Genomic DNA, 21,891 nt, shown 5'->3' with positions numbered 1-21,891 from the left:
AAGTCCCAGCTTCCTATTACCCTTTGTGCGGAGGGTGCAGGTGGAGGGGTTGTTGTGAGCGATAAACAGGGCATGAGTAACATGTGGAGGAAGAACCTGAGCACTTACCCCAAAGGAGATGTAGGCCCCAAGGACACTGCCAGCAATTGTGGCGAACCCTCCAGTCATTACAGCATGCATCTCAGACTTGGTCATTTCAGGCAAGTATGGCCGGATGAGGAGTGGCGACTCTGTCTGAAATGAAACCAATGACCCTTCACGGTTGTGTTACAAGCGCCTCGTCTGGAAGAAGACCCAATCCGTCACAACCACAACACGTGCAGAAGGTAAAGCTCGAACTTTTAACACCGTCCACATCATCGAATTGTTACAGTGCAGAGATTCAGGCTATTCAGCCCATCCTGTCTGCTCTCTAAACAAGCAATTACCATTCTCCCCGCAACCTGCGTTGTCTTTTTTCTCAAAATTCCCTTTTGAAATGCCCTTACTTTTCTCCCTGGAGAGTAGGAAACTGAGAGGTGACCTTATATAGGTTTATGAATCATGACAGGCATAGATAAGTTAGATAGCCAACAATCTTTCCATAGGGTAGGGGTGTCTAAAACTGGAGGGTGTGGGTTTAAGCTGAGAAGGGAGAGATACGGAGATACGAAAGGGTCCAGAGGGGCAATGTTTTCACACGGAGGATGATGAGTGTCTTAACAGGCTGCCAGAGGTAGTGGTGGAAACAAGTACAATTTTTTTCATTTAAGAAATATTTAGACAGTTTTTTAAAATTCATTCATGGGATGTGCCTAGGTCAGCATTTATTGCCCATCCCTAATTGCCCGGGAGGAGTTAAGAGTCAACCTCATTGCTATGGGTCTGGAGTCACATGTAGGCCAGGCCTGTTAAGGATGGCAGAGTTCCTTCCCTAAAGGCACTTAGTGAACGAGAATTGACAATGGATTCATGGTCATGATTAGACTCTTAATTCCAGATTTTTATTGAAATCAAATTCCACTATAGGCCAGGGCAGGATTTGAACCTGGCTTCCAGAACATTACCTGGGTCTCTGGATTAATAGTCCAGGAAATCACCTCCCCTGCGGTACCTGGATAGAATAGGTATGGAGGGATATGGACCAAATGCAGGCAAATGGGACTAGATTAATTGTGGAAAGTGGGCAGCATTGGCAAGTCGGGCCGAAAGGCCTGTTTTCGTGCTGTAGACCTCCCTGACTCTATGAAAGCTCTGACTGAACCTGCCTCAACTATAGTCTCAGGCAGTGCATTTCATACCCTAACCAATCGCTGCCTGAGGCAAGTCGTTACTCCTGAAATATCTGTTTTGTTCGCCAATAATGTCAAAATGGTTAGGGTTAGAGTTAGAGTTAGAGTTGGGTTGGAGTTGGGGCTAGGCTTGGGGTTAGAGTTAGGGTTGGGGTTAGAGTTAGGGTTGGGGTTAGGGTTAGGGTTGGGGTTAGGGTTACAGCTGGCATTAGGGTTAGGGATGGATTTAGGATGGGTTAGGGTTACAGTTGGGGTTAGGGTTAGGGTTGGGGTTAGGATGGGTTAGGGTTAAAATTGGGGTTAAGATTAGGTTTGGGATTAGGATAGGTTAGGGTTACAGTTGGGGTTAGAATTAGGGTTGGGGTTAAAATAGGTTAGGGTTATAGTTGGGGTTAGGTTTAGGGTTGGGGTTAGGATGGGTTAGGTTTAGTATTAGTGTTGGGATTGGGGTGGGAGTTCAGATTGGGGTTAGGATTATGTTTAGGGTTAGGCGTAAGGTTAGGGTTAGATTAAGGGTTAGGTTTAGCGTTAGGGTGTGAAGTATGTGTTTTACATGTGGGAATGGTCCCTCCCTATCTACACTGACCACACCCTCTTGATATTGACATTAAACCTCAAATTCTCTCTCAGGCCTTGGTCACTGTGATGGCAAACAAGGTAACAATGGAAAAGCCTGCCCCATAACCAGAAGAGAATTTTCACCTTTGCTCATACCTGCCCCACAAAGATATTGCCAGCGACGCTCAGAGTTTCTGTAGCTGATGTTCCCATGGTAACCTGCATCAACCACGCAATCTGACTCGAGAAAAAAATAAAAACAGAAATACAATTAAAGGTATTGCACAAATGGAATGGAATTGTATACAGCAGTGATTTGTTGTTTAATACACTGGAAGGTCAAAGGTTCAGGGTCGAGTGACAGGTTAGTGTGCAGGGAGGGACAGCAGCCTCTATCCACTGGGTAGCGCACTTTTCTTCATTTCGCTATCACCTGCTGACTCCTCATTCACAGCTGCCCTGTCATAACGAAACATCAAGCAACAACCTTTGTCCTTCCAGATTGGGAATGCCCTTATCAATCGATCATCGTGTCACAGAGCTGGGTGTGGGCAACCATGTTCCACACTCAGCAATGGTGGTGCAGTTCAGCCACAACTTGGCCAGTGGGACAGTATCAGTGCCATGTGCAAATGGCCTTCACTGTACCCTGTCAGGCCCTGGCTTCTCTCAGTTCATTGGACTGACCCAAGGCTGAGGTAGATAGCCTCTTGGGAATCGGTTTAGCTCGGTTGGCTGGATTACAAAGCAGCATGTTGCCAACAGTATGGGTTCAATTCCTATCACCGGTTTGAGGTTACCATGAAGGACACTCCTTCTCAACCTCTTTCCTCGCCTGAGGTCTGATGGCCCTCAGGTTAGATCACCAGCAGTTGCTTCCCTCTCTAATGAGAGTGCAGTCCCTATGGTCGAGTAAGACAATGGCGACGCAACAACAACAGATAGGTTCTTGCTTGACGAGAGAGTGAAAGGTCACAGGGACAGATGGGAATTTGAGGGCCACTAACTGCATTAGCCACGTCCTTCTTCCAAAATAGGCTCAGAGGGCTAAAGGGCCTGGTGTTGCTCCAACGTCCTGTTTGACTCAAGTATGATGAAAGCATAAACAAACAGAGAATTAGAATGAACTGGAGACGCTCCTGTGGAGAGAGAAACAAAGTTAACGCCTCGAGTCCAGTCTGACTCTCCTTAGACAGCATGGTGGCTCAGTGATTAGCCCTGCTGCCTCACAGCACTAGGGACCCGGATCCAATTCTCACCTCGGGCAATTGTCTGTGTGGAGTTTGCACCTTCTCCCTGTGTTGGCAAGGGTTTGCTCCGGTTTCATCCCACAATCCAAAGATGTGCAGGTGAGGTGAACTGACCAAGCTAAATTGCCCACAGTGTTCAGGGATGTGCAGGCTAGGTGCATTAGTCAGGGGTAAATGTAGAGTAACAGGGTGGGGGAATGGGTCAGGGTGGGAGACTCTTCGGAGGGTCGGTGTGGACTTGTCAGGCCGAATGGCCTATTCCTACACAGTAGGGATTCTAAGATCTCTGGCTGAGCTCAGCCTGCCATTCCTATTTTGGTGGCAGGCGGGGAGTGAGCCCACAGTTAGGAAGGACTCCTGATGAGAGTCACCAGTGCAGTCTCACTGCCCACCCGCATGGATTCAGGACGCGAATCTGAAGAAGCATCATATTGAACTCAAAACATTAACTCTGCTTCTCTCTGCACGGACGATGCCAGACCTACTGAGTTTCTCCAGCAATTTCTGCGTTTGTTTCACATTTTCGGCATCCTCACTCCATTACCCCATTACAATGAAAGTATTTTTTCAGCCTTAGGAAAAATTGAGGGATATCATTATCGAGGAGTTAAAAGTGATCAATGGATTTGATGCAAGGTAGACTTGATGAGGATGACTTCACTTGTGGTCCAAAGGTCATAAATATTGGACAAATCTAAGAGTAGACAACTCTCCAGCCAGAGACAGGCTAGAATATGGAACTAGCTACCACAAGGAGTAGCTGAAGAGAATGTTTGATGGAAGGCTTGATAAAGAATTGATGGAATTGATTCGGAGATGCTGGTTTTGGACTGGGGTGTACAAAGTTAAAAATCACACAACACCAGGTTAACAGACAATCAATTTCTCAATGTAGAATTTCAGTTACATCACACTGCAAATTTTTGCTATAAATTCTGTGTTACGATCGAGCCCTCCACAATCACCTGATGAAGGAGCGTCGCTCCGAAAGCTAGTGTGCTTCCAATTAAACCTGTTGGACTATAACCTGGTGTTGTGTGATTTTTAACTTTAATGGAATTGGGTTACGTTAGCACGGGGTGGGAGGAGATCCTGTGCACCGTAAAGGTTAGTATTGGATCGTTTGGCTGAATGGCCTGCTCCTGGACTATACCTTTATAATCAGCCACTGCATTGCACCCAGGTAGTAGAGAATGGACATCACGCAGCTGAAGAAGACCACAATAGGTAGGGCCTGTGGACCGAGAGAGAAAGAGTTGGAGCATCAGAATGAGAGAGAATGAGGTAACACAGTAAAACTGTCCCAGAGGTGGGAAATGCTACCCATTGCCAGCTGCAGGGTTTGAGGGTGTGACCCACAGTGACACTGCAGTACTGTGGGAGCACTACACTGCCAGAGCTTCCTACCTCCAAGGTTTTAAGATTCATTCACTGGATGAGAATGTCACGATTAATTGCCCATCCCTAATAACCCAGGAGTCAATTAAGAGTCAATGACATTGCTGTGGGTCTGGAGTCACATGTTGGCCAGACCAGATAAGGATGACAGTTTCCTTCCTTAAAGGACATCAGTGAACCAGTTGGGTTTTTCTAACAATTGACAATAGATTGATTGCCAACATTAGACTCTTAATTCCAGATTTTCATTGAATTCAAATTCCGCTATCTCCCAATGGCACGATTCGAACCTGGGTTCTCAGAACATTACCTGGGTTTGTGGTTTAACAATCGGTCAGTAATACTGCTAGGCCATCGCCTCCCCATTAGAGAGAGCTGAAGAAATGTCCAAGTGACATTCAGGTGCCATTGGCAAAAAGGGCAACTCAGTTCTCCCACTGTTCACCAATGGCTGCCTAGACTCACATCTTTGGTCACATAAACTCCTGCCTAACTCTGCCTTTTCATTCCCCAAGTTGAGAATCCAGCTCCAGCTCAGGAATCGTAGGCCAACCGGGGTCCTCGAGGTAGCCATGGTAACGGCAGAGGAGAGCCTTCCTTGGGCCCTGCATGGGTTGTGTGGTACCGTTAACCACCATGTCCTCCTCAGGAACCTCTCTTTCACAGCTACATGCTGCCCCTTGGTGACACCATTCAAACAGGGTGAAAGTGAGGCCTGCAGATGCTGGAGATCAGAGTCCAGATTAGAGTGGTGCTGGAAAAGCACAGCAGGTCAGGCAGCATCCGAGGAGCAGGAAAATCAAGCACCACTGTAATCTTGACACCATTAATTTCCTCTGTTGATTGGCAACCGTCAACTCAGTCTCCACGGCAACTCTCCCAGACCTCTCACTGATTCTGTGCCACTGAGTGTTTTGTTTGACGTCCACAGCCTCTCCATTATAAGGACTGATTTCACTTAAATCTGTCACCCTGCCTGACACCAGAGAGGAGCACGAGAAAAGATTCAGTAATATTTGGAACTGGAGACTTGGATACTTTCATGTTTAGGGTGCACCGGAGACATACAAGACCAGGCGGTATGTATCAATCATCGGTTTTGTTGATTTTTATTTCTTCTAAGACAGCCCCTGACACTGTTCATCTCTTGTTGAAACTCTCATCCATGCTAATGTTGCTTCCAGTTTGATTATTCTAGTTCTCATTCTCACTCCAAGGACTAATGCAAGGAACGAGGTGTCTCCTTGGCAACAATTGACATCCCGTGTCACCATCAACGACTTCAGGGTCAACTACACCATGGGGTCAACGTAAAGGTAACCCAGTACAAATCTGGGTACATTAATCTGACACATTAGCCTCGGTGCTGCCTTCTTCTCTGTGTTCTTTTTTTATTAATTCACGGGATGAGGGCATCGTTAGTTCGGCTGGCACTTATTGCCCAGAGGGCAAAAGGAGTCAAGTGTAGGCCAGACCAGGTAAGGATGGCAGACTTCCTTCCCTGAAGGACGTTAGTGAACCAGGGTGGGGAGGGCTTTCCTGACAACCATCATAAGGCTCTTAATGCCAGATTTGTCACTGAATCCAAATTCCATCATACATCCTGGTGGGATATGAAGCCAGGTTCCCAGAACATCAGCTGGTCTTGGATTGATAGGGGAGCGATAATACCACTGGGCCATCTGCCTTCCCCTGTAGGGAACTTGTTGTTGACTGGGGGCATTTAATCAGGAACGGAGGTAGGGAACTCTGGGGGCCTGTGACTCTCTTACCTCTGCCCAGGTTACAGCCAGAGGGAACACCCATGGATGACTAATTAATGCCCCCTTAAGGGTCCCACCCATCCACTATTGACATCAATCCAGGGGGTAGCTATGGGGAGTGTTGGCGAGGGCAGGTCCTGACCATGCAGGGGGAGAATGAGAAGCAAATCCCAGTGCATTTGCCTGTGGCTCCCCCCCTCCCCCTTCCACACACCCCACACTCCTGCCCCTCCCCCAGGGTGTCCCACAGTGTCTGACCGTGAGATTGGGCATTGGGAGAGGGGCGGTCCACTGAGAAGCACCCCTTGCCCTTGGTGGAATGGCCCCACCGAATGAACCAGCAACCCCTCTGCCTCTCTCCCCACCAACCCCAAAACCCTGCCAGCCTTACACCCACTCACCGTCCAAGGTGGGTGCAGTACCGGCAGGAGCCACCGCCTGCCTGTTGGCGCTGTCATTCAACAGCCCTCTGATTGGCCAACAGCCTTGATAGCCTGAGACACCCCCTGATACCACCACCCTCCTCTCCCCCACACCCCCAGGGTCTTAGATTTTCAACACCTGCCATTTTATAATTTGGTTAATATTAATTTAATATCTCTAACATACTTTTTGCTTAAGTGAGCATCCTACCCTGTTTGTTTCTTATGGACTCCATTCTATCCTTCAAGAATCTTTGACTATTAACGTGTTTGAAGAACATTTTCCTATTTGTTTAAGCACAGCCTGCCTTCCTTTCCTCATGGCTCCTCATAGCCTTCCTTATTCCAGCCTTAGCCTCTCTCTTTCACTCGAGATACTCTTTCTGATTTCTTACGCGATCTTGTAGCCATAAAGCTAGTCTCAGTGACCAGGAAAATGAAATTGTCATCAATTGCTGTTAAAAATCCCATCTGGTTCACTAAAGTCCCTTGAGGGAAGGAAATCTGCCCTCCTTACCTGGTCTGAGCTTAAAAATGTGTTGCTGGAAAAGCGCAGCAGGTCAGGCAGCATCAAAGGACTCTTAAAAAAGGACTTTTAAGCTCTGATCTCTGGCATTTGCAGTCCTCACTTTATCCTTACCTGGTCTGGCCTACAATGTGTCTATGGACTACTGCAATGTGGTTGATTCTTAACTGCCCTCTGAAATATCTGAGCAAACCGCCCAGTTTAAGAGCAATTAGGGTGCACACCAAACTCTGACCTTCCCACCTATCCACTCCTCCCTCCACTCTGACCTATCACCTTCACCCCCACCTTCATCTACCTATCACATGCCCAGTTACCTTCCCCCCCCCCCCCCCCCCCCCACAGCCCCACCCCCTCCCACTTTATCTCTCAGCCCCCTTGGGCCCCAAGCCTCATTCCTGATGAAGGGCTTATGCCCGAAACATGGATTCTCCTGCTCCTCGGATGCTGCCTGACACAGGGCTGCGCTTTTCCAGCACCACCCTCTCGACTCGGATCTCCAGCATCTGCAGTCATCATTTTCTCCCTGCTATTGACACTCACACCTCAGGGAAGAAACACAATTAACTGGAATTATTGCTGGATTAAACAAATTCACAAGCATGTATCAGCGCATCAGAAAACGTTGCTTTCTGCCAACATCACCTGCTGTCTGTGCACAACATGTCCTCAGCCTCTGATGGCTGGTCATTTGAACACAGAGCCCTGCTCAATCCCACATGTCTGCCCTCAGCACGGTGCAGTGTTCCAGTGAATCCCAGCACCAACTGGAGGAACAACACCTCACCTTCAGACTAGGCGCTTTACAACCTCCTGAACATTGACTCAGCCAACATTGTCTATCTTATACGTTGCAGGCAGGGATGCCCGGAGGCATGGTATATTGGGGAAACCGAGCAAAGGCTACGACAACGGATGAATGGGCACCGCACAACAATCAACAGACAGGAGGGTTCTCTCCCAGTTGGGGAACACTTCAGTGGTCCAGGATATTCGACCTCAGACCTTCGGGTGACCATCCTCCAAGGCGGACTTCGGGACAGGCAGCAGTGAAAAGTGGTCGAGCAGAGGCTGATTGCTAAGTTCCATACCCATAGGGAGGGCCTCAACCAGGACCTTGGGTTCATATCACATTACAGGTCTGTGTATATGTGTGTATGTGACATTACAGGTGACTCCATTGCACTATACACACATACAGATACTCCTACCCACACACACTCTCACACACACACAGGAACTCCTATACCCACATACATTTACCTGCACATCCACCAATATTATTTATTGTATCCGTTGCTCCTAATGCGGTCTCCTCTACATTGGGGAGACTGGGCGCCTCCTAGCAGAGCACTTTAGGGAACATCTCTGGGACACCTGCACCAATCAACCACACCGCCCTGTGGCCCAACATTTCAACTCCCCCTCCCACTCTGCCGAGGACATGGAGGTCCTGGGCCTCCCCCACCGCCGCTCCCTCACCATCCGACGCCTGGAGGAAGAACGCCTCATCTTCCACCTCGGAACACTTCAACCCCAGGGCATCAATGTTGACTTCAACAGTTTCCTCATTTCCCCTTCCCTCACCTCACCCCAGTTCCAAACTTCCAGCTCAGATCTGTCCCCATGACTTGTCCTACCTGCCTAACTTCTTTTCCACCTATTCACTCCACCCTCCTCCCTGACCTATCACCTTCATCCCCTCCCCCACTCACCTATTGTACTCTATGCTACTTTCTCCCCACTCCCACCCTCCTCCAGCTTATCTCTCCACCCTTCAGGCTCTCTGCCTATATTCCTGATGAAGGGCTTTTGCCCGAAACGTCGATTTTACTGCTCCTCGGATGCTGCCTGAACTGCTGTGCTCTTCCAGCACCACTAATCCAGAATCTGGTTTCCAGCATCTGCAATCATTGTTTTTACCTATACACACATACACACATATACACAGATGCGCACACAGACACCCACACACACCCTTACAGACACACACACTCCCACACTCACACATGCACCCCCTCACAGACTTAAGACACTCTGCACTCACTACACACACACATACACTTTCTCACACTCACAACCCCCACCCCAGACAGACACACACACTCAGACAGACAAAGACCCACATGAATACATATATTTTGTGGGGTGAATTTGTACTTGCAGGGTTACATTGTACTTTGCTCAAAAACTGCATGAATTTATGTAAAACTCTGTTATCTCACTTTTTAGATTAGAATCAATCTAAACATCAGGTCATAGACAGAGAACACAGGGGGTTAACACCTTCAACATATTGTCTAGCTATCACCATTGTTAACAGCTAACCCGAGAATGCAACTTTAAAAAAAAGGGTTTTGTGATTTACACATGAAAGAAGTGAAACTATCACTGTATTCTAACAGATGAAAGGCTTAACAGACAATCAATTTCTCAATGTATAATTTCAGTTACATCACACTGTAAATTTTTGCTATAAATTCTGTGTTAGGATTGAGCCCTCCACTACCACCTGATGAAGGAGCGTCGCTCCGAAAGCTAGTGTGCTTCCAATTAAACCTGTTGGACTATAACCTGGTGTTGTGTGATTTTTAATTCTGAACTTAAGACTGAGTTCAACAGCTTCAAATTGGGAACCCATTCCCATTCCTTCCTTTTCTTTTAAACGTTACGTTCGCTGCCACCATGTCCTCTCTCCCCTTCCCCCACTCCAGAGGGACTGTTTGTTTTTTCCATTTTGGCAGTTGGACACACCATTGTTCCACCTATCTCACATTCCGATTACCGAATCTGAACTCTCAACATCCTTTCTCCTCCACCCCCTCACCCTCACTATTTCATAAATGCCATTCCCCCTAGTGTCAGTTCTAATGAAGAGTCATCAAGACTCAAAACAATAGCTTTCCCTGGATGCTGCTGTGATCTCCAGCATTTGTTGCTTTCCATTCAGACTCCAGCATCTGCAGTAAGTTGCTCCTATCACCAATATTAGCATTTTCACTGTGACTAATGTGTGAACTGACTCCAAAAAAATATAAGAATTGATAAAGAAGGAGAGGCTGACCTGAAATGCAAAAAGACCATTGATGAGATCATCTCCAAACAGAAAGCTGGACCCGGCTTTTGTGTAGTTCAAAAAGATCTGCAAGAGGAAAGAGACAAGGTTCGGGACCTCACACACGACTGCAACATTACTTTGATGCTGTTTGAGTTCTTTTCTCAATCAGTGATTGAGTGGAATGGACTAACGTCACTCGGGTGAGAATTAAATCCAAGACAATTCAGTCTCTGCACTCGGTCGCTTCATCGCCCCTGAAACCACCCGACCAATTGGTGCATTGGCAGCAACTCCCACCACCTTCTTTAGTCAGTTGAAGAGTGCAAGCCTAGGATTTAGATCAGGGCTGAAAGGGGTCAAGATGCAGTGTATACCTGAGAAACTAGTGAGTGTACACAAGAAACTAGTGGACACTCCAAAAACTAGTGGGTACCCCAAATACTAGACCAGAGTGCACCCCAGAGATCAGTGTGAGCCCCATTCCTCGGTGTATACCCGGGCACCAGTGTGTACTCAGACCTGTGTGTGTCCCAGATCTCTGTGTATACCCAGGGCCCAGTGTGTACTCAGGCCAGTGTGTGTCCCAGAACTGTGTATACCTAGGGACCAGTGTGTACTCAGACCAGTGTGTGTCCCAGATCTGTGTATACCCAGGGACCAGTGTGTACTCAGACCAGTGTGTGTCCCAGACCTGTGTATACCCGAGGACCAGTGTGTACTCAGGCCAGTGTGTGTCCCAGACCTGTGTATACCCAGGGACCAGTGTGTACTCAGACCAGTGTGTGCCCCAGAACTGTGTATACCCAGGGCCCAGTGTGTACTCGGACCAGTGTGTGCCCCAGACCTGTGTATACCCGGGGACCATTGTGTGTCCCAGACCTGTATATATCCGGGGACCAGTGTGTGTCCCAGACCTGTGTATACCCAGGGACCAGTGTGTACTCAGACCAGTGTGTACTCAGACCAGTATGTGCCCCAGACCTGTGTATACCCAGGGACCAGTGTGTACTCAGACCAGTGTGTGTCCCAGAACTGTGTGTATACCCAGGGACCAGTGTGTACTCAGACCAGTGTGTGTCCCAGAACTGTGTATACCCGGGGCCCAGTGTGTAGTCAGGCCAGTGTGTGTCCCAGACCTGTGTATACCCGGGGACCAGTGTGTACTCAGGCCAGTGTGTGCCCCTGACCTGTGTATACCCAGGGACCGGTGTGTATTCAGGCCAGTGTGTGCCCCAGACCTGTGTATACTCGGGGACCAGTGTGTACTCAGGCCAGTGTGTGCCCCAGACTTGTGTATACCCGGGGACCAGTGTGTATTCAGGCCAGTGTGTGCCCCAGACCTGTGTATACCCAGGGACCAGTGTGTACTCAGACCAGTGTGTGCCCCAGACTTGTGTATACCCGGGGACCAGTGTGTACTCAGGCCAGTGTGTGCCCCAGACCTGTGTATACCCAGGGACCGGTGTGTATTCAGGCCAGTGTGTGCCCCAGACCTGTGTATACCCGGGGACCAGTGTGTATTCAGGCCAGTGTGTGCCCCAGACCTGTGTATACCCAGGACCCAATGTGTACTCAGGCCAATGTGTGCCCCAGACCTGTGTATACCCAGGGACCAGTGTGTACTCAGACCAGTGTGTGCCCCAGACTTGTGTATACCCGGGGACCAGTGTGTACTCAGGCCAGTGTGTGCCCCAGACCTGTGTATACCCAGGGACCGGTGTGTATTCAGGCCAGTGTGTGCCCCAGACCTGTGTATACCCGGGGACCAGTGTGTATTCAGGCCAGTGTGTGCCCCAGACCTGTGTATACCCAGGACCCAATGTGTACTCAGGCCAATGTGTGCCCCAGACCTGTGTATACCCAGGGACCAGTGTGTACTCAGACCAGTGTGTATCCAGGGGCCAGTGTGTACTCAGCCCTGTGTGTACCCAGGGATCAGTGTGTACTCAGCCCTGTGTGTACCCAAGGACCAGTGTGTACTCAGCCCTGTGTATACCCAGGGACCAGTGTGTACTCAGACCAGTGTGTACTCAGCCCTGTGTATACCCAGGGACCAGTTGCGTATTCCTGTATTGAATGTGCATTGACGATGCCAAATCATTGCAATGTGCTGGTGAAATGCCCTGGTTTGAGGAGGAGACCAGCTCTGGGCCATGTCCGATCTGTTGCTCTTACCTGGACTTGCTCCCCCAGCCATTTGAAAGCCTGAAAGCCGGGTTCCGTTCTGATGATCAAGATTCCCAGAATGAATTGCAGGCCTAGTCCAACAAACAGAGTTCGACAAGATACCTGAGCAGCAAGAAGTGAGAATTAGTGACAATGAGACTCGGAGCTTTGAATATTCCTCAATATAACACACACACACAGCGCATCAGAGGGATCTCACTGCAGCTTAGCCTGTGTCTTTTAGCCAACTGCTTAGTATTCATAACCTGTGGGATATGTCGGTGGTATTCCTTATCGGCCTGATCATATAATCAGAGAATATCACAGCACAGAAAATCTTTCAGCCTATCATTTCAGTGCGAGCACATTGAAGAGCTTTGCAAATCAATCTAATCTTTTCTTAGAGCCTTGCAAGATTTCCTGTACATTTATTAACCAATTCCCTCTTCAAAGCGATTAGTGAATTTGAATCATAGAACCCATACAGTGTGGAAAGAGGTCATTTGGTCCACTGACCCTCCAAAGGACATCCTACCCAGATCCACCTGCCTACCCTATCCCTGCATTTCCCATGGCCAATCCACTCAAACCTGCACATCTTTGGACTGTGGGAAGAAGCCTGAGCACCCAGAGGAAACCCACGCAGACACGGGGAGAATGTGCAAACTCCCCATGGCCTGATGGTGGAATTGAACCCGGGTCCCTGGTGCTGTGAGGCAGCAGTGCTAACCACTGAGCTACTGTGCGCCTGAATTTGTTTCCATCACCTTTTCTGGAGGTGATTTCCCGACCTTTATAAACTCCAATTTAACTATATTTCACTCACCCTCTCCCCCAAGCCACTTCCAGGTCACTTTTATCAATGAACTTCAATCTATTCTGGCTTTACCTACCCTCCTGCCAGTGAGAACAGATTTTCCTTATTCTCTCCATCAAATAGAGTCGTAGAGTCCTACAGCACAGAGACAGGCCCTTTGGTCCAAATGAGTCCATGCTGAGCAAAATGTCCAATCACGCTAACCCTTGCACTTGGCCCATATCCTTTTAATCCTTTCCTATTCATATATTTGTCCAAATGCCTTTTAAATGTTGTTAATGTACCCACCACAACCACTTCCCCTGGCAGCTCATTCCATATGCGTACCACCCTTTGTGTAAAAAAGTTGGCCCTCATGTTCCCTTTTATTCTTTCCCCTCGAACCTTAAACTGATGCCCTCTCGCCCTCGATTCCCCAACTCTGGGAAAAAGATTGAGTGCATTCACCCTATCCATGCCTCTCATGATCTTATTCACTTCTATAAGGTTCCCCCCTCAGTCTCCTATGCTGTAAAGGAAGATGTCCTAGCTTGTCCAACCTCTCCCTATAACTCAGACCCTTGAATCCAGGCCAACAGAGTCGAAGAGTGTGCTTTTCCTGATCTGCAGGAAAAGTACAGCAGGTCAGGCAGCATCCGAGGAGCAGGAAAATCAACGTTTTGGGCATAAGTCCATTAGCAGGAATGCCCAGGCAACATCCTTGTAAATTTCTTCTGCACTCTTTCCAGTTTAATAATGCCATTCCTATCAACTCCCTACCTCCATCTTCCCTCCCCCCATCTCCCATCTCCTCCCATCTCCCACGAGAGGCTCTTGTTGATTGGGGCAGGGTTTGGTGGGACACTATAGGGATAAGTTGACTCACCGCCTGATGTTTTCTGGAGAAGATGAAGAGTATGATGACGAGCATGCACAACCCTCCGAAGGAGATTAACTGCTCGGGCCTCTTCGCAGTGTCAACGGCCAACCAGGTGATCAAACCCACCAAAGCCAACACGCTAATTATCCTGATGGATACCAACAAGAGGAAACAATTTGCTCATTTCTTTATTTAAATGTATTTTGTTTAACCACTGTTAAGATTGAGATGAAATATTGTAAGTATATTGAAATATTATAGATAGCACCAGTTCATGGTGAGGTCATTTGGTGCACACAAGATTATTGTGAAAATATTCAAACAGAGACCCTACTTGACTCCTCCCCTGGATGGTGAACATCTCAAGCCTCCATTGAAAGACTGGACAGAGATATTGTGAACCAATGGTCTTGCATGTGTTAGTGTTAGGTCAATGACTTAATTAAGGGTAAATGAGTGTCATTAAAGTTCTTTCAGGAAGGACATCTGCCATTCTTACATGATCTGGCAGACATGTGACTCCCTGCCCACAGCAAGGTGGCTGACTCTGACGGGCTTAGGCAGCCCCTTAGTGTATCGGACAGCTCCAAATTCCAATAAACACACACACGCACGTGTGCACACACACACACACAGAAACAGAGACACATGCACGCAGACACACACACACACACACACAGAAACAGAGACACACGTACGCAGACACACGCACACATACACGCACACAAAAACACACACTCACACACACACACATGCACACACACTCCTGTCAACCCTACAAAATCCTCCTTGCTAACATCTGAGGGCTAGTGTCAACAACTGTCTCCCAAGCAAGACAAGCAATAGCCAATTGACATGGTCATTCTCACTGGAGGCAAGTAAAAATAAAAGGGTAGGTTTTAATGAAGGGTTTAGCATTGAGCTTATATCAAAAGGGGACCTCGACAATTTGAGCAGTCTTGCAGGGTCCCCCCTCGGAGGGTATTCCGCACTCCAGGAGGATTTTCCTGAGCAGTTTGTTCCTGCACTCCCTTCATCCCCTTCGATAGTTCGGACATGCCTCGACATTCCAACGGTCATCGAGAAGGTGCAGAAACGCCTCGTGGAGACCGGAGTCTTCCCATTTACCGTCCAGGATTTGGAGTGAAGGAACAGAGTGTGCAGCAGTCCCGAGCAAAGGGAGGTTCAGGTCGCCTGTATTTTCTGAGGGTTGAGGAGTCTGTGTTTCTTCATTATTTAAAGAGATGGGATGGGGGGGGGGGGGGGGGGGGGGGGGGGGGGAAGGGTTGGCTTCTAATTAAGCTTTGATTATACTTCAGGCCCATGCCCCTGATGTTTGGCTACCCCATGGGTGGGCAATTTGGAGGGTTTCTTTGTGGCTTTGGCAAAGATGGTCAGTAGGAGATGGGGAGAACATTAGACCTGCCCGCCTATCTCTCTCCCACATCGGGGGTGGTGTGGGGGGGTGACCACAGACAGTGGGCTGCCCCCCGTAGGTGGCTACTGCGGGGGATGGGCAAATCAAATTGTCACCCCCAGATTCACACCTTAACTTAATTTGTTATGTTTCTGTTGGTAATTTGTTTTCCTGATGATGTTCCCCTTTAAAGGGCGTGTTGATTGTTTTTTTGTTGAGTTGGTCAATTTGGTTCCTCTCAACAGTATTAAAGGAAGGGGCGGTGTAGTCAGGAGGTCTGTCGGATTGCTGAGATGTGAATAAACATCTCCGTCCAGGAAAATCCCTGTGCCTTTGCTTCCGTTTCACCAATTGGCTTGGGACCAATTGTCAGCCAGCATTGCCCCCAACATCTCCCTGGAGAAACAGATTGATTCATTAGCAATGAAATCCACCCGGACATCTCCAGGGAACACAGACACTGGGAGCAGGAGGAGGCGATTTTGCCCCAATAGCCTACTCCACCATTCGATGTGATCATGGCTGATCCTCGACCTCAGTGCCATTTTCCTGTGTTTTCCCCAAACACCTTGGCGGCCTTAAACATCTACACACTCTTCAGGAATAAGTGTTTAATGCGACTGTGTTTCTTTCTGTAAAGCATCATGGGACTCGAGTTAAAAATCACACAACACCAGGTTACAGTCCAACGGGTTTAATTCACCAAGCGCTCTGAAAGCTAGCGCTAAACCTGTTGGACTATAGCCTGGTGTTGTGTGATTTTTAACTTTGTCCACCCCAGTCCAACACCGGCATCTCCAAATCGGGACTCAAGAGAGTTCAGTCAAGATTGCGGGGGCTCAGTGGTTAGCACTGTTGCCTCACAGCACCAGGGACCCAGGTTCGATCCCAGCCTCGGGCGACTGTCTGTGTGGAGTTTGCACATTCTCCCCGTGTCTGCGTGGGTTTCCTCCGGGTGCTCCAGGTTTCCTCCCACAGTCCAAAGATGTGCAGGTCAGGGTGGTCATGGGACATTGTCCCATAGTGTCCAAGGACGTGCAGGCTAGTTGGATCAGCCAGGGGAAATGAGGGGTTATGGGGCGATGTTCTTTGGAGGATCAATGCAGACTTGATAGGCCGAATGGCCTCATTCTGCAGTGTAGGGATTCTATGACTCTCTGAAGTTAAGAAGCACAAAGCTTCCAGATGTCTGAAAGGAAACAGCTTACCATTTAAACCATCTGGAGCGTTGCTTGAGCCGCGAACTCACAGGTGAGAAGAAATGGACAATTCTTTTTCCCAGAAATCTCTTGATGAGGTCGTAAACCACAAAGAAAGCAACGACACAGGTCATGACCAAGAGGGCGATGGCTCGATGAAAGTTGAGTATGCAGGCAGTGATGAGGAATGCTAGAAAGCCTGGATTAGGGGAGTAACAGAGCAAAGCATTCATTGATTTTCTTTTAATTAATTGATTAAATTAATTAATGCTTCTTCTAGTTTTGTGGATCATTAAGGTCTGCGCTTTGTCAGATATTGGAGCCCATTTGAAACCTGGATTGGCATGAAGTTCCAGAGCTCTGACTGAGCCAAATTGCTTCCAAACTTTTTGATTGGATTTGATTTATTATTGTCGCATGCACCGAGATACAGTGAAAATTATTGTTTTGCACACTAACCAGACAATTCATTCCTTACATAACTATGCCAGGGTAATAGAACAGAATTCAGAATGTAGTGTTACTGCTACAGAGAAGGTGCAGAGAAAGATCAACTCTCAAAAAGAGAGGTCCGTTCATTAGTCTGATAACAGCGGGGAATCAGCTGTTCTTGAATATGTTGGTACGTGTTTTCAAACTTTGTATTGGCTACCCAATGGAAGAGGGTGGAAAAGAGTATAACCAGGGTGGGAGGGGTCTTTGATGATGTTGGCTGCCTTCCTGAGGCAGTGGGAAGTGTAGATGGAGCCAATGGGTGGAAGGTTGGTTTGTGTGATGGACTGGGCTGTGTTCATAACTCTCTGTAGTTTCTTGTGATCCTGGGCAGAGCAGTCACCATACCTCTCCACGTAACTGAGATCTCTCAGCTCTGATTCCGTCTCTAAGGCCTCACCATCCTACTGCTGCCCAGAGTTGAACACGATACTCAAACTGAGGCCCTTTTTGGTGTTTGAGGCTGGTGGACAGAGCTCAGACAGAGAGTTCGATTCTAGCCTCAGGCGACTGTCCGTGTGGAGTTTGCACGTTCTCCCCGTGTCTGTGTGGGTTTCCTCCGGGTGCTCCGTTTTCCTCCCACAGTCTGAAGATTAACAGCTTAGAGTGGATTGGCCATGAGAAATTGCCCCATAGTGTCCAGGGATGTGCAGGCGAGATGGGCGAGCCATAGGAAATACAGGGTTAGGGGGATATGGTGGGTCTGGGTGGGGTGCTGTTCGGAGGAACGGTGTGGAGTCAATGGACTAAATGGCCGGCTTCCACACTGTCGGGATTCTATGAATTTCGATGGTGAAGGCAGTTCTCAGCACAAGGAGGGTGAAAGGGGAAATTCAAGCTGCTTATGCAGGCTTTCGAGATGGAGACATAGAGAGTGAATCTTTCCAGGGCCGGGAAGAGTGAGCCACAGACAATATGGACTGTGGACATTTGGCCTAAGAACCAGAGGGTCGGTGAGGAAGGAACCAAAGTATGCAGTGAGGGATTACAGCCTGGAATGCACTATCTGGAAAGATGCTGAATCCGATCCAGCTGTTCCCTTCGAAAGGCAAAAGGGTAACATGTTAAAGAGTGAAAGAAATAAAAACAGGATGTTGCTAAAGGAGGAAAGATTTGGCTCAAAAAGATGGTTCTTTCCATGTCCAGCAACGGCACAATGTGCTGAATGGTCTTCAGTTGTGCCATCCCATTTTAGGATTCCATTGACCTGTCGTCTCAGGCTTTCTGATGGTGGGGGGGAGGTGGTGTTGCTGAGGGGGTGAAAGTAAAACCACCCGAGTTTAAGGTGCTCAATCCGCCTCACACTGACCCCCCCCCCACCGTGAGGAGGTATTAGGGAAGATGAGCTAACGTTTGATCAGAGAGGTGGGAGTGCGAAGTCGAGGGGTGCAGGGAGGGAATTCCAGACCTCAGCTAGGCCTCAGTTTTTTTCAGAGTTCTCATCCTAGTTTTCAAATCCCTCCGTGGACTCGATCCCGCCACGAAACTTGGAATCTCCTCTCGCAGAGAGAACCAAACTCCTCGTGAGAACCTGGCCCCATTACAATCCCCAAGATGATTCGCTCCACTGTTGGTAGCCAGGTCCTCAGCTGCATGGGGCCTGGGCTTTGGGACTCCCTCTCTACGCCTCGCTACCTCGTTCTCCTCCTTGATGCCACTCCAACCTCTTTGACCAATTGAAGTCATAGAACGTGGAACAGTACAGCACAGAACAGGCCCTTCAGCCCACGATGTTGTGCCGACCATTGATCCTCATGTGAGGTAAACCTAATGTATGAGCCCTCAAATTTCTGTGACCATATGCATGTCCAGCAGTCTCTTAAATATCCCCAATGACCTCGCTTCCATAACTGCTGCTGGCAACGCATTCGATGCTCTCAGAACTCTCTGCATAAAGAACCTGCCTCTGACATCCCCTCTATACTTTCCGCCAAACAGCTTAAAACTATGAACCCTTGTGTTAACAATTTCTGCCCTGGGAAAAGGTTTCTGGCTATCGACTCTATCTATGCCTCTCATTATCTTGTACACCTCAATTAGGTCCCCTCTCTTCCTTCTTTTCTCCAATGAAAAAAGTCTGAGCTCAGTCAACCTCTCTTCATAAGATAAGCCCTCCATTCCAGGCAGCATCCTGGTAAACCTCCTCTGAACCCTCTCCAAAACAGCCACATCTTTCCTATAATAGGGCGACCAGAACTGGACACAGTATTCCAAGTGCGGTCTAACCAAAGTTTTATAGAACTGCAACAAGATCTCACGGCACTTAAACTCAATCCCCCTGTTAGTGAAAGCCCAAACACCATATGCTTTCTTAACAGGTCTAACTTGTATAATCTCTCCTCATAATGTAACCCCTGAAACTGTGTATCATTCTCGTAAGCCTATTCCCTCCAAGACCAATCTATCCCTCCGAAGGTGTAGTGCCCAGTTCTGCTCACAGTCCTCCCAGTGGGAGCTAACCAGGGTTTTGTATAACTGCTGTATAACATCTGTGTCCTGATACAATTCACTCAGATGATCCCTGGGATGGAGGAGTTGTATAATGAGCAAAGGCTAAAAAAGGTTGGAATTCAACTCTGGAGTTTAGAAAAATGAGGGGTGATCTCACTGGAACATATTGAATTCTTGAAGGGCTTGACGGGGTAAATGCTGAGAGGATGTTTCCCCTCATGGGAGAGCCGAGGGCCAGAGGGCAAGAAGATCAGAATAAAGGGGAACCAGTTTAAGACCAAGATGAGGAGCAATTTTTTTTCCATTTTTTTTTTAAGAAAGGGGCAGCAAGGTGGCTCAGTGGTTAGCACTGCTGCCTCACAGCGCCAGGGAGCCAGGTTCGATTCCTGCCTTGGGTGACTGTCAGTGTGAAGTTTGCACATTCACCTAGTGTCTGCGTGGGTTTCCTCCGGGTGCTCTGGTTTCCTCCCACAGTCCAAAGATGTGCAGGTTAGGGTGGATTGGTCGTGCTAAATTTCCCATAGTCAGGGGTGAATATGGGGAATGGGTCTGGGTGGGTTACTCTTCGGAGGGTCGGTATGGACTTGTTGGGCTGAAGGGCCTGTAAATCTAATCTAATTTATTCTCTCAGAGGGTTGTGAGTCCTAAGAACTCCTTGCCACAGAGAGCGGAGGGGGTAGAGTCCTTGCGTATATTTGTGACTGAGACAAATAAACTCTTGATCAGTTGGGGAATCAAGATTTATGGGGAAAGGGCAGGAAAGTGGACATGAGGAATATTGGATCAGCCACAGAATGGCAGGGCAGGCTTGAGAGACCGAATGGCCCACTCCCATTCCTATTTCTACTGGTCTTAAGAAGATGATTTCAGCTTCTCCATGGATTTCACTAGCACCTTGAGACTTTGTGGATTCTGCTAACTGGGTGTCTGGGTTGTTTCTTGTGTAGCAGAGGTTACTCTATTAGACTAGACTGTTCCTACCCTGAGCCCACTGCACCCCTCTCTTATCTCATAGTGACTATTAGCATGCCATCAGGATTCCCAACAAGTTCTTATTCAGGGCAAAAGTGAGGACTGCAGATGCTGGAAACCAGAGTTTAGGTCAGAGTGGTGCTGGAAAAGCACAGCAGGTCAGGCAGCATCGGAGGAGTAGGAAAATCGAAGTTTCGGGCAAAAGCTCTTCATCAGGAATAGGACACCAGTGCAGAAAATACTGATCTCTGTCATACAGCTCCCCACTACAGATCTCCCAATCCTTACTTCTCAGAGTCTTAATCACGTGATTGTTAATTCAGAGCTCAATCATTTCATTCACATTAGCTCTCCTATAGTTCTACAGAGGACAGTGTTTAAACCCAGAAAATATTAGGAATTAGTTACCATGAGATTCAGTGCCTTCAAGCGTTAACTTTTACCTGCAAGGAGTATGGCCAAGATGATGTACTTAATTACAGTCAAGTGGGCTTTGTAGACTGACTTTGCTCTTGAGGCAGACTCAGATACTTTGCTGGAAAAGACAAACATTCGTTTATTAACCCATTGTTCAGACATGATACGCTGCCATGAGCCAAACTTTCATTCTCTCTATTGAGATTCTTAAACGGATTGTTGTTGTGTCTCTTGGAATCGAGTTGAGGCACCAACAACTACCTGTGGGCAACTTGTCACTTGTGTTAGATTGAGAGGGGTCAACTAGTCATCAGAACTCTGAGTCCAGACAGTGACCTCGTTCCATCATGACAATTCCCACGTCACACTGTGACTGAGATACAATACTCATTACAAGCTGCAGAAATACTCTTCATGTCGGAATCGATTCGTGAAAGACTGGAGAGGAAGGGAGAGAACAATTGGTGAATGAAAATGAAAATTGGGTAACTTTGCAATGATTGGGGTGAGAGTTGTTAATTTCAAAGTGTGTAAATAATACGGTCAAAGTTGTCTAGAGCTGAAATGTGAAGTGGGAAGTTTCCAATCAGCTACCTGTTATACAGGGCGGCATGGTGGCTCAGTGGTGAGCACCGCTGCCTCACAGCACCAGGGTTTGATTCCAGCCTCGGGTGACTGTCTGTGTGGAGTTTGCACATTCTCCCCGTGTCTGTGTGGGTTTGCTCTGGTTGTCTCTACTGACCCTTTGTTAAAGCAACATCCTCTGTCTTTGCTCTATAACCTGCATAGCCTTCTGGAAGGCAAAAGTGAGGACTGGACATCAGAGTCGAGAGGGTGGCGCTGGAAAAGCACAGC

At 48.1% G+C, this 21,891-nt stretch overlaps 1 protein-coding gene across 1 annotated transcript in view; it reads right to left on the bottom strand.

Annotated features, from left to right (window-relative positions):
* The window catches only part of slc28a1 (solute carrier family 28 member 1), a 113,307-nt gene that overhangs the window by 37,506 nt on the left and 53,910 nt on the right, over window positions 1-21,891 (bottom strand). The window contains exons 5-12 of the mRNA XM_087982232.1: window positions 21,063-21,154; window positions 16,714-16,903; window positions 14,095-14,236; window positions 12,422-12,535; window positions 10,253-10,330; window positions 4,233-4,313; window positions 1,986-2,066; window positions 109-234 (exon numbers count right to left, since the gene is read on the bottom strand). Coding sequence (XP_087838358.1) covers window positions 109-234; window positions 1,986-2,066; window positions 4,233-4,313; window positions 10,253-10,330; window positions 12,422-12,535; window positions 14,095-14,236; window positions 16,714-16,903; window positions 21,063-21,154 — 904 coding nt within the window. The remainder of the gene's footprint in view (window positions 1-108; window positions 235-1,985; window positions 2,067-4,232; window positions 4,314-10,252; window positions 10,331-12,421; window positions 12,536-14,094; window positions 14,237-16,713; window positions 16,904-21,062; window positions 21,155-21,891) is intronic.

This window comes from Chiloscyllium plagiosum, unplaced genomic scaffold (assembly GCF_037043375.1).
Source record: "Chiloscyllium plagiosum isolate Xiang-an unplaced genomic scaffold, Cpla_swu_hap1 HiC_scaffold_42, whole genome shotgun sequence".
NCBI classification, from domain to species: Eukaryota; Metazoa; Chordata; class Chondrichthyes; order Orectolobiformes; family Hemiscylliidae; genus Chiloscyllium; species Chiloscyllium plagiosum.
This window is presented reverse-complemented; position numbering and strand designations above follow the sequence as displayed.